We start from the raw sequence: 13,540 nt of genomic DNA, 5'->3' as shown, positions 1-13,540 counted from the left end.
AAGTATGAAAGAACCGTCTGAGTTCAAATATTTAAAAGACATTTAGTTGTTTTAGAGGGTGGTTGGATGAATCTTTGATGTTCAGTATCTTACAACTTCATTCTCTGCAGAATAAAGCTCATATTTCCAACCAGTGTCTTAAATCAGCCTACTTTTTCATAGGAGGCATTTTGCAAGGTTGTGTTTTTTGTTTTTCCCCAAGCAGTTCAACAAAGCTCACAGAGAACGCAATTTATCTGTTCAAACGATCCTCAAAGTCGACAAGAAAAAATCTATGGGGGAAGATGGTTAAAATTAAAACGTAAGGTGGAAAAATGTGGGTTAGCATTAATACAGTTGTGCAATTTGACAGAATTTCACATTTTTCTTAGAATTAAATAGAACTCAGCAAGGTTGGGGTGGATGGATGGGTCAACAAAACATTGGATTCCAACACAGGAGGCTGTTGTTTATTTCCCAGTCATCTCTTTCAACCCAGCCCATGCTCCTTCCCTAAATCCAGAGCATTCTGGTGCTTAAAGTAAACAAAACTCCTGAAAGTATATTTGTACTAGTTCTATGCTACTCTTACCAGAACTGATAAGTACTAGAACTATACCAATTTTTATCCAACATATTCAGAGGGTAGGGGCAAGCTGCCTTATGGTTGTAACAGTAAGAAAGACGTGTTGAGTTTAGACCCTTTTTGGGACAAAAATGTAATATTTTACGTTTGTTGTTGTTGCTACAATCATCGAAAGTGCTAGCATATGCTTTAGTTCTGTCAAAAAAGCATCACATACTAGTTTGAACTAGATTTTCTTTTATAAATATTAATACATCTATAACAATCCATGGATTGAAAATTACTAAATGTAAACTAAACTAAACTTCTTCTAAATTTTTATTTTTATTATTTAAGTCACTACCAGATGACTATCCCCAGAAACACCACATTGAGCTTCAAAACTGCTCTTCAGGATATCCCATACTAGTGCATCATTACACAGATGCAGAATTATAGATACAATTTGTGTATGACCGATATAGTGCTGGATGTGTTCTAGCATGAACACGTTTCAAATACTAAAAGGCTTAGATTTGCACAAGCACTTCATGCCACATCCTTTAAGGTGAATGACACGATGACGGAGTGTTTGTCTGACAGATTGCTTGACTTGCCAGTCCAACTGCCTGCCTGGCTGCCTGTATGATGGTTTTCTAGCTGACTGGCTGTCTGAACGCCTGATTAACTGCCGGTCCCGCCTTAATAGCAGGGAATCAATAGTGTGCTCCAACTCTGCACTCTGCAGAATGACAGGCCGACTGGCTCGGCTGCAGAACCGAGGACACGGTGGTGGAAATATGCCAAATATTTGTCTGAGTTTTTATATATCTGCGCATGGGCGAACTTGCAGTGACTCAGTTTCTGCAGTTGGGTTCCTCGGGGGAAGCACAAAGGGGTCGAGCTCGGACTTTTCAGCACATTTTGATGGAAGTCGCTCCGGAGGTCACACACTTAGAGAAAGCCAATTGACTGGTGTTCAGCAGAGAAGGCATTAAAGATCATTGTGATTACTTTAATGGAATAAGGTCTGCACCTACTGTACCGTATACAGTAAGAACCATCAAGTGAACATCGCTATGATTGCTTCCTCCCGCTGTAATGTCCCATTAGCGGCCCACTGCAGCAGACAATCTAAAAGCTGAAAATGTCAATTCTGCAGTGCTTGTGCAGTTTGTCAGCAAAAAACAAAATGAAAAAATATTAAGAAAAAATGTGGAGGATGATTGTGTAAGACCCAGAAGGTACGCGAATTTAGAATTGCATCATCAATCAAACGTAGCTTTAACCACAAAGTTTGTAAGTGTTTCTTAATCCTACATGAATGAAATTTCTTTGGTGAGTTTTGGGAAGCTGTGAATACAGACATGAAGGCTGAACTGGTGACTTTTTTTGTTCTCCTTCAACCAGTCACTTGCTTCATCTGCTGCTTTGTTATATAAGATACAGTCGATCATTGTTCCCATTAATTTTCCATTGATCTTCCATTGCAGTGACACTTTACTCTGCAACACTGACGAAGATGTAGCTTTTGTCACTTGTCCTGTGAACCATATTCTGTAGAAACAATGGACATTTCCACTTAAGTACCGGTCATTGTTATCCATAACCCACCCACGCAAATGTCGCCTAGACCATAGGTGTTAAACAGCGGGTTTGCGGAGTTACCGCAGGGGGTCGCAAAATCTTTGGTTGATTTGACATTTTTTATATATTTTTTTTTAAATTTCCCCCCTCAAATTTAAGTTTCCTTATATACACAATGACATGAATCCAACTTATTTTAGTAAAGGGATAAATGAAGGCAGAAGAAGTTATCTTTCAGTCAGCACTTTACTCATTCAGCGATACAGGAGCTATCTCAACAGCACACTGTTTCAGAACGCAGCGCCACACAGAGAACTATCAATTTAAGCCTCCCATACGTAGAAGGCCCCGCCCCTATCACTGCTGAGCCAATCACGAGGCCCCATATTACATGTTGACTCTGTCAGGTTCCCTGCAATTGGAAGAGCCTACTCAGTCCCCATGTGAAATCCAAGCTCTCTGCAATATTAGCAGAAGAGAAGCTAAAAGTGCATAGGTATGGTTATGTCAGGTATGTTTACGTTTACGGAGGTTGCACGGCCCCCATACTGTTGCACATGTATGAAATAATTTTTTTTTTAAATGTATGGTTTTAAGGGTTTTAAGAGCCACCAGAGCTCCACATGTTTTGGCTTCACTTTTTTGAGGAGCCGTCATGGCAGCATCCACTTTTTGTACTGTCTATTTTGGCTGTAAAGCACAACAACTGAGCTTCAGGAAACTGTTACAAACTCCACAAACTGTGATACAATTATATTCATGCAAAGTAAACGTGCCTGCCGGCGTTTGTAAAGTTTTAAGGACATTAAGCAAGCTCTGAAAATGCGCAAATAAGGAGATCGTATCACAGTAGACAGACCTTCATTCAATTTTATCTAAATGCCTCACACAAAGCTACCCTTCAGAAAGAACCTTTTAAAACAAGCTCAACTGTTCCATCACGAGGAATCAAACAGCATCTAATTCAGTTTCTAACTCAGCGTGGCGTGGTATTACGGAGATTAGTAAAGGTTAAATGCTGTGAATCCAGTGAGCAAGTCCTAGAGACGGATTCCTTCTCTCTGTGCGTGAGCGTGTTTAGGACATGAGCTCCGACACTTTGATCCATGAAGCGATCACTCCTACATGTCAGCGGTTTGCCCACACATCGCCAGACGGCATGTGGGCAAAGAGCCGCACGCAGACACCCGAGCAAGCCGAGGGAATCGATATGTTTTCAGCGAGCCGACAGCCTCGAGCAGAATGTGACTGTGTTGCCGTTGTGTTTGTTATGTAGTCAACCGCTGGAGAACAGAGCGCAGCATTAGCAGCATGTTCAAAAACACACATAGTTCTCTCCTCAAGCCTCCGCTGATGGTCATTCCTGTGTGTGCGCATTGATTTTAAAGCTGAGCAGCCTTCTTAAAGCACGCAGCCAGTTAGACACAAATGGGTTGAGTCTCCTCTCTCATGGGGCTCAGTCTTGTTGAAACATATTACTGGTCTTGCCATATAAGCAAGCTCTTTGGGCGCCAGGGTCGATTGTTTAAGAAGCTAGACGTACGACACATACACACATGCACACAATGGAGAGGTCAAGGCTCGTGTTAAACAAGAGTTAAGTCAACCTCTTACTCAAAGTGACACTGTTTGGAACAATGTGCACACAAATAGCAGAGACCAAACAAATACACAAGAGCAGATTTTCCTACACTGGATTCATCCGTGTGTCCTGACTCAGTTTACACCTGCAGTAAGGACAAACAAATAAAACAAAAATGATACAGTATCTGTTCAGTATTTTTCTTGTAGTTTTTAAAACTTTTTAAATGCTTATGTATTTCAAATCTGTCCTACTCTGTGCCGTGTCCTTGGGTGTTTTGAAAGGCGCCTATAAAAAAATGTATTATTATTATTATCTCATCTTCTACTACCACTTACTACTACTACTTTCTACTACCAGTCTATCACAGGGCTTAATGTCATAATTATTATTATTATTATTACAATATTTGATTTAACAGACATGAAAGATGTAAACCCATGCAGCGTGGGCCCATCTGCCTGTGGTATTAAAGTGGTTCTAATTTGTGGTTGCAGGCTGTGAAATTCAGAACACAAGGTCAAATATACACAGGCTGTGCCCAAAAGCCGCGCCGTAAAATGGCTCATAACTTTTTTAAAGCGCACATCCAGCAGCTGCAAGAAGGCTGCAAAGATCCAGAACCTTAAGTTAAACTGTGAAGGAGAACCGAGCTCCTACGTTGGGTTTTGAGTGTGTTGGCTTTAGTAAGTGGTCAATTCCTGTCTGTGTTTACATTAATATGAAGTCTTGCTCTTTGTATAAGCTGGTGTTTCTGCATTTACATTTTGTGTTCCAGCTGAACAGATTTCTGGTCCCCGTGGTCTGAAACGGTGTTTGTGGAAATGTGTACAAGTTTCTGTGGAACACTCGGGCACTAAAAACATTTTATTCTCTCCTGTAAAACTTTTACAGTCTAAGTTTCTGTTCACACTTTCCATTAATGTCCGTCCTGGGCAATCTGTTCCCAAGTGTACACCTTTAAGTACCTGTGTTCCTGCCTAGCATTAAAATGTGTCTCCACTTTCATCCCCAGCCAGCATTTGAGATCTGATCTCAGCTTCTCTGTTTTCAAATAAACACCGACATCACTTGGGATGCAGTCGATTATTATAACAGCTGCTACTGCTGTGTCCGATCCACAAACAGCTGTTTGTTGTTTGTGCATCATGATACGAGGACATGATACATATTTTGGAACAATATGTGATGTATATCTGTCTCACTGAAAGCAAGTTATTATTTATTTAATTATCATCCTCTGAGACCTGCATAAAGCTCAGATTATAGCTGAACTCTGAAAACATCCATACAGACTGTAATTTCATTGCTGTGCTGTGGAAGCAGTGATATATATAGAATATCTGAAAATAAAAAGAAATAAAGACATTGCAAGATATTTATGCTTTAATTGACTCTCAAATAAAAATATCGATACTTTTGATACTTTAGTTGTGTTGAGGTAATGTAATCAATAACATGAAGTGGAAAATAACAAAATTATTGAGATTTTGTATTGACGATACACAATTGGTGGGAACTGCTTTTTCTTCCGCCTGCTTTTGCTTATACACTGCTTTTACTTTTTTAGATTTACCATTTGTATCTGCACAAAGTGTTGGTATCGGATCGTTATCGCTGATACCAGCCTGAATTTTACTGAGTATCGGATCAGTAACCAAACGTGGTCTGACATCGGATCACTCAAACAAACAAACTTTCCCGCCCCCAATTCTTTTGTGGAGGTGCCCAATACATCATGGTGTGGGCAGATTGCATGCTATTGGAAAATGTTTTAGATGTTAGTCCATCTTTTATTTGTTGCATCTCCAGAACAAGTAGCAAGACAAACTTTTACTTTTTATTGCAACATGCCCTCATTGCCGCTGCACACAGCCACGCACATACATCAACTCAAGACTACCGTCTTTCTTAAAGGGACAGTGCTATTTTTTCTAACGATGCATGAAGATGAAGATCCTATGGAGCTTTTAACACTGTAGAAACAGTTAATATGTCTTAGGGTAGGGTAAGATCTGCCGGGCCAATCAGGTCATTTGGATGCCTTTATACTGTGATAGACAGAAGAGTAACAGCCAAGTAGCAGATCAGTTCGTTGACAGCAAGATAGCTCTGACTGGTTTGAGGTCTATTCGAATGGTTTTTCTCTGTATAATTTGAAATACACTGCATAATGAAATCCAAAAGGTGTGTTAACAGACTCATATTCTGATATTGTTGTACTTGTGTGGATTGGCCAGTTGCTACTCTTTTCTCATACATTATATTTGTAATTCAAGATACCTTGTTATGACCTATTTAGTTTTCCTTCACCTTGTTTCCGTCCCCCCTCTGTCTCCAGGGCGGATCCATCCAGAACATTGAGTCTCAGCGTTGCCTGGAGCTGGTGGAGAGCCGACAGTCAGAGTTCAGTTTCCAGCTGGCCATCCAGGACTGCACCGGTCAGAAATGGACCATCACTAACATACTGACTGTCCTGCCACAGTGAACCCGGTGACATCTCTCAGTAACTTGAGCGGCTTTGTCGTTGCGAGGGGGACTTCGAACTGATCAAACCAAAAGGGCCCAGATCTGGGATGGACCATCATGTTCCTCCAGTTTCACTCCTGTTAGACGTTGACTAGCGTGCTGATCAAAGCAGCAAACTGAGTATCCAAAGTTTCGATACTGGACTCATTTTTAACAAGGTTCTGCACAGGAAACGATGTGCTTCAATCAGACATGGACCATCAGGAACCTACCAACCATTTTATAACCGACGACCTGAGAGAAGAGACACTCACAGACGGAGCAGGGCTCTTAAAACCTCCCACTCTGCAACTGAAATGAGAAATATAGCAGCCTGTTCCAGGGGATGGGCTCGTGAAATCGTGTAAGCAGTCTGGTAATTGCAGGAGCAAGGCTGTGACGCATTTTTATTTTAAAATGGGCCCTGAACACCTTCACTCTCATCACTCTGCCGCCATAAAACTACGGCCGCAGTGTGTTTGTGTGCAGACGGACAGGACACATTCCAGACAAAGCTCAAGACATGTTTCAAAGCGAAGCGGGCGATTTGTTCCCCCAGATTATATAAGACAGGATCGACTCAGAGCGCAGGCAGGACAGAAAGAATAACCACCAAGTGATTCAAACTGGCATCCCGATGGAAACTCTTATCCCTCAGAAGTTACCGAGCGCGCTCGGGAATTAATTGGATCAGAAGCGGAGTCGTCGATCGCGCTGGCAGGAGAGAGGGGCATTTGCCGGAGATTCATCCCAGAAAAGAAGCTTTCAGACTTCCTGCAATCTCTTGTAACACCTCGGGCGAAAGAGTGAAAGTGATGTGGCAACAGTTGGTGCTGGAGAAGATGAAGCACACCTCAAAGATTGGTCTGATTTCAAGGAAAGCACATCAGACCTCCAGCAGCAGCAGCCAGGATTTCAAAAGTACTCCCAGACAAACTCCTTCTGCATAAGAAGCTGTGGACTAGCCTCCAACCAAACTCTGTAAAATGTTCAGGTTATTTACAGAGCAGCATTTCAGATTTTAAGTGTTCAGTTATATTTATCTGACAGGTTTTAGTTTCACCCAGCTCCTTCATCTATCTTGTTGCTTTTATTTTGTGGTTTCAGCTCGAAAGAACAATTGATCAGTCGGCATAGGCAGATCAGCAGAGACCTTGAGTTCTCAAAGAGACGAGCGATGCGACCGAAAGCCTCACCTGTCTTACCATGGAAGGCACGATCAAATCGGTTTAACGTAGTACGTAGATGTTAACTCCCACACAGCCCTGAGATGAGGTCTAATCGAGCAGAATAATTGAAAATGCCTGCGTGGGTGTGAGTTGAATGTGCACAGGAGCTGAAATATTCACCATTCCAGGGTCGTCCTCTTTCAAAGATATTCTTTTTGAATTTCAGAAATGAAAAGATTTGAACAGCGCTGCTTTCCTTCAACACGAGCCCGAACATGCTCTTCATCACTTCATGTCAGTTGCTCTGATTACCTGCCCTCAGTATGATGGACAGGCTCAAGTCCTATGGCTTTTAATTTCCATTCGATTTTAAGTGGTTTGCACAGCACCTTGGAGCTGCGGCTTACTTGTGGCACTTAGATCTCGCGCAGAACTATAAATCTGGCTTAAAGTGATGGTGATGAGGAAACAAAATCCCCTTTAACAGAAAGAAACACTGAGCAGAACCCAGCTCCCATACAATAAGATATTACTTCTCACCAGTGTTTGTCAAATATTTGTCAACGAAAATTTCTTTTCTACTGAAGAGCTAAAACTAATATCTGATCAATGCATTTTCCACGTTCAACGACTTCCAACCTTATTCAAAACAACACTTAACATGATTGTTATGACGGCACTGCTATAGAAACCATCAACATCATATATACACAAAAAAGGACGTTGTATCGTAGATCTCATACAGTGAGATGAATACCATTACTAAAGCAAGAAGCTCACAGAACAATTCAAAAAAAAAACTCACCCAGCAAAAGCAAGGATGGACAATCGATGTCGACCCAAAATTGGTAAAAAAAAAAAAAAAATATGCCCAAAAGATGCAAATACAATTAATTTACTCACCAGAACTTAAGAAACAATTTAGAGTTCTCATAGCTCTCATAGTTGCTGACCTGAAAATGGAGTCAGGCTAGCTAACTCTGGGGCTGGAAGGCCTTTCCACACAATATCCAGCTTTTCCTTCAAAGTCTGCTGTGAAAATGTCTTTTTAAGAAGGTTTGCAACCAAAGTGATAGCCTCTCCTGATCCACCATGGGTTCAACAGATACCTACCAAAACGTTAATGAGGACGATTTGCTTGTGCAGCTGAACATGAATCGCTAGCTTGGCTTCAACGGGGCGGTTCTCTGACCGTCCAATCAGAGGATGTGAAAACGATGACGCTACCGTACGCCACAGAGGAGAAGAAGAAGAAGAAGAGAAGAATATGAACTTGAAATGTGATTGGAGTTAACACATTAAACGAAAAAGCATAGGCTATTGGGAGTAATTTAATAAGATTAATTTGAAAATGCTAAAATGTAAGTCAGTGATAAAGTTTAGGACTGTAGAGAAGGCTTTGAAGGTCTGGTTAATTTTTGTTTCTACTTCCTGCTTCACTTTTAACAATGACAACCGAAACTTTCACCAAAAATTTTGTGAAACACGAGTCGCACAAATATGTGTATCTCCGAACCTCATCAGTTTCCTCGATGTGTTCTGTCTTTATTGATACAAAACAATCAATTTGAAAATTGTGGAGATGGAGAAGCAGCCGGAAATACGCTACTACCAAGCGAACCAATCACAGCTCTTGCGGCCTGCGGCACTGCGTCTGTTTGGGGTCTGGACTGTCGCCATAGCAACGGCATTAATTTACCGCATAGGTCCCCTACAAAAGTTCCCACATTTTAGATTAATTTTCTCTCAGTGCTACATGATTCAAACAATCTGGATAAAGAGTTTCTGTTCATCTGGGTTCACCTTTGAGACTTAATTGGAAACAAGGCTACTAAAGGAAAGTTTGGCCAACGTTTAATATAATCCTGACACTTTGATGAATCCTCCATTCTCTCATCTCATGTTCAGGTTCGGCCTGGATGCGTCCCATTAGTCCTATTAGGGGGCGGCCCCTGAAATGGGACTCAGCTTGACATATCCACTGTCTGCCCACGCAGCTCCAACAAGGTCAACATGGGGCGCCGTGGGAAATGTAGGACATCGCCACACGGGGTGAATCATAACGATGAGTAACACAGAAGGAGTGGATGGAACACAACGGGTGGATGTTACATAATCCAACAGAGATGGGAATGAGCATCTGAGGAGGGATTTCTAAAGACTGTGTCCTGGAGTCATTAGAAACACTGTGTGAGTGTGTGTGTATGTTTAATTTTATAATCGTATATAGTTTGCTGTGATTTACATATTTTCATGCAGGTAATAATTCAACACAGGAAAACTTTTTCCCACATCAGCAGCTAAGTGTTGCTGGCAGAGAATTGCGCCAACAAAAAAAGAATATCCCTTCTTCTTCTTCTTCCTCCTCCTTTATTTTTCTTGTTTTGTCATAATTTGGAACCCAAATTACTAATAATTTCTCTGCATGTTTAATTCTTAATTTGTCTGCGCTTAAAATGTCCCACTGCCTGTACAGAAATATGTCTGTATTAAGTGTGCAGACCCACGCTTCATGTGTGGGTAAATGTAGCTTTTTGCTGATCGGACGTTCTCCTTAACTGCTGCTAAATTATTTACTCTACAATTACAGTCCGTTTTGATTAAACTGGTTTCGCCGTCAATCTCCAGCGTGTCCCAACATCCTGTCCTGTCTCAACGATTCAGGACAAAAGCAGGACGAACGTGTCAGTGTGCTCACAGGTTTATTCATTTGCAGTCGGCGCTCACTTGTGGACGACTGGAGCTGCGCGTCTTCTATCAGCTACTGTGTAGCATCGGTTTCCAGACCTTGTGTCGACCTTCTGTTCTTTATTTATGTATTTTATTTATTTTGTGGCTCAGGTTTGCAGATCCTGAATTTTTTAAAAGTATCTCAATTTTTGGGAAGCTGTTACTTTATCAACTCATGACAATGTCCAAGCTATTTTATTAGTGTATTTAAAACCAGATATTTATACTGTAAGTACCAATAGTAAAAAAAAAAAAAAAAGAATAAAACCCACCCTCTCTGTGTGACTTGTTTTTATTTTAATGATGAATATTCAGTCAGTGGGAAGTGTAAATGCCTTCGTGACATTTTACAAAGTAGTTCTCACAATGTTTCTAAAAATATTCTAGAGCTTCACTGGAAACTGAATATAAGCAAATACATTTTTAAATGCAAAAACTGCTGTGCATCATCCCCCTCTTAACCTCTTCCCCACAGCACTGATTATGTACACCAATCAGCCACAACATTAAAACCACCGACAGGAGCATCTTGTGACAAATTACTGTCTGGGAAACTTTTGGACCTTGAGATGTTACTAAGACATGTGATGTACCCCCCATCTAGACCAGACCAGGCACGCCCAGCCCATAGCAGTGACACTCCTTAAAGGCAGCAGGAACACGCACAAACGTTTTACAACTCCAAAAAAAACGTGAAGAACATCACAATGTGTTGACCTGGCCTCAAAATTCAGAGACCCCTCCCCTCAACCCACAGGAACCAAAGACACCCACTAACATCATTCTGTTTCCAGACTCCCTCAGAAGGCCCATGTCCATGAGTCACAACTGTTTTGGTGGCCTACGCAATATTAGGAAGGTGGTCATAATGTTATGCCTGATCGGTGTGTACTGCAAAAATCTCAAAATGAGGAAAAGTCGTCTCAAGGTCTCAAGCCTCTGCAGGTATCACTCAAATAAGATGCAGGAGAATATTCCACATTTCATCCAACCAGCATCGAGTCTAAAACGGTTGAAGCTTCATTCATCTCGCGCCGCTCTGAGGTGTCTGCGCGCGTCTGCTAAATTTTAGATCAGCTTTAAACAGACGCGGGTCTCTGAGCGGGAGCTCGGGCCTCATCCCCGAGCGTCTCCGCTGAACTCTCGAGTCTGCCGTCATGAAACATGCATGAGATGAACTCTGAGCTCCGCTGACATAAATCTTCGTAACGCTGCTGTTTACTCTCCCACTGTCTCATAAAAGCATTCATTTGCATGCACGCGTTGCCGGCACGCGCGCATTTCACGATTCATGCCGCTATTTTAAAAACCGGGAAACGGAGGGAAAAAAGAAGCGGATGCTGCGTGCGATTCATTGCTTCCGAGGTGCTCAGGGGCGAGACATTTTATGTAATGGATTTACAGTAATCTCATTATGCTTTACGTGTTCCATCATGTTGCAGGTTTAAATGAACGTCTCCATATAGATGCAGATTATGAGCAGCAAAAACAACCTTATGATGTTCATTTACTTGTCAGATTGACATTTCTAGGAGTATTAAAGCTTTTTGTTTCAGTATTGTGGATTTAGTGACTGATATCATTTTGCACATTTTCTACATTGGGAGGAAGTGGAACGCTTGAATATTTATCCAGGATGCCTTTAATGCAGGAGTCTTCAACCCCCAAACTGATGGAGAGATTAAGTAGGGACCCCCTACCTATTATATGTGTTCTTTATTAAACTCGTCTAAATATACATTATTATTAATATTTTGCATTCAATATTAAGCTATCCCTTACCTTTTACTAAAATATATAGGATTTATGTTAATGTGCATTTAAAGAAATTTTAATTTGTGTGGGGAAAATTAAACAAATGACCATGTCTGAACTGGGAGTAGTTTTTGAAATAAATTAAGGGGATGAACAATGAAACTATGACTATGAAATCCCAATGTCCTCAAATGAGTACTTGTGAATTTATTACATTTTCATGCCATATCAAACTAGAAAAGTTAATAAGCATAAATAAACAAGTGTATTGACCCTTCGCTACCAGTACATGGTAGACAAAGGTGTCTCCTTGTGAGGACAACAGGTCTAAATGAAGCAGAATAAGCTACAACATACCTAAAACATGATGTCCCCATATGAGGACGTAGGGTCTCAGGAGGTTAAATCATGATCTGCCCCCATTAATTTGAAATGTGTCACAAGTGTAGTTCTCAAAGCGGATCATTAAAATACTTCTCAAGACTAATTTGTTCAACATAAGGATATTTAAAAAAATAAATAAATAAATGATAATAATAATAATAATTTGGAAGTCAACAAACATACAAACGCTGCTCCTGAACCGAGAACAGCTCTGTTTTATGTTCATGACTTTGGCTTCTCACGTTGTTGACAGAATTTTCTTTTCTACTTATATTCAGTTACTTTCTGCTCGTTTCACGTTTAAATATTTGGAGAAGGAAATATGCAGGAGGGTTACCTAGGCAACCAAAGACAGGCCCACTAATGGTTTGCACGCACACATGAGGCTTGGTAATTAACATACACCGGCCTCTTGAGATCTGACATGAGTATTTACTTCAACTGGACCTGATGCGCTCTCAAAGCTTTGTGAAAATGTCTCCTTGACCCTTTCAGCTTCGAAGAAAAGAAGCACACTGTAGTTCAGTTTATTTCAGAGGGCTGATACTCGGCTAGAGTCCTCCTCTAACACGACTTCCCGCTGACATGCAGCCCCTCCACCCTTCAAAGATGTGAGACTTCATCAACTTTAAACTTGCTCTAGACGACTAAAAGGCGCTCTTCTTTCAGTCACCTTTTTAAAATTCCCATACGTGTGAGTCATTTCTGCTTTAGAGCCGCTGTCCCCGAAAGAAATGTCACCAGGCTGGGTTTCAGTGAGAGCGTTTCAGTGTTTCGTGACAGTCTGAAGGCTCGGGAAGACTTCGCAAGATGGAAGAACCTCTAGGGAAAACACTAGAGACCAAAGAGAAAATAATAAACCCTCAGCGGAGCGGTTTGTTCTCTGTAGTGGCGATAAACTCGGGGTCACGGGTGGGGGCCTCCCCGGCCTCTGAGGGGTACGCTAATTATCACCTCCAGGCAAACATGCGACTCTCTCGTTAGCTCGGACTTTCTCCTTCTCTGGCTCGTTCTTTCCTTTCGTCGTTATCCTCTTCCTCCCACTCCTCCTCGCCCAGACCTCTTACTTTATTTCCCACCCATGTTTTATCAGAGATCATTAAACGAGAGAGGATGCATCTTCACTAAAGGGGGGTCCATCCTTTAACGCAGTGCGTTCCTGCAGCATTACAGTAACATCTTTACGCTCTCCCTCTATGAGCTATAAAGCATTTTCTGGGATGAATGTCATAAAAGTCCTTGTTTGGGGGGTGGGGGAGTTACCATGAACACCTCATAAAC

At 41.4% G+C, this 13,540-nt stretch overlaps 1 protein-coding gene across 2 annotated transcripts in view; it reads left to right on the top strand.

Annotated features, from left to right (window-relative positions):
* galnt18a (UDP-N-acetyl-alpha-D-galactosamine:polypeptide N-acetylgalactosaminyltransferase 18a) overlaps nt 1–11,675 on the top strand; it is a 139,201-nt gene extending 127,526 nt beyond the window's left edge. For both annotated transcript variants that reach the window (XM_047596632.1, XM_047596631.1), the window contains exon 11: nt 6,055–11,675. In XM_047596632.1, coding sequence (XP_047452588.1) covers nt 6,055–6,201 — 147 coding nt within the window. In that variant the 3' untranslated portion in view covers nt 6,202–11,675. The remainder of the gene's footprint in view (nt 1–6,054) is intronic.
* Nucleotides 11,676–13,540: the final 1,865 nt, after the last annotated feature.

The sequence above is a fragment of the Mugil cephalus genome, chromosome 10 (assembly GCF_022458985.1).
Source record: "Mugil cephalus isolate CIBA_MC_2020 chromosome 10, CIBA_Mcephalus_1.1, whole genome shotgun sequence".
Classification (NCBI taxonomy): domain Eukaryota; kingdom Metazoa; phylum Chordata; class Actinopteri; order Mugiliformes; family Mugilidae; genus Mugil; species Mugil cephalus.
Note: the sequence above shows the minus strand (reverse complement) of the source record. Positions and strands in the feature narration are given on the sequence as shown.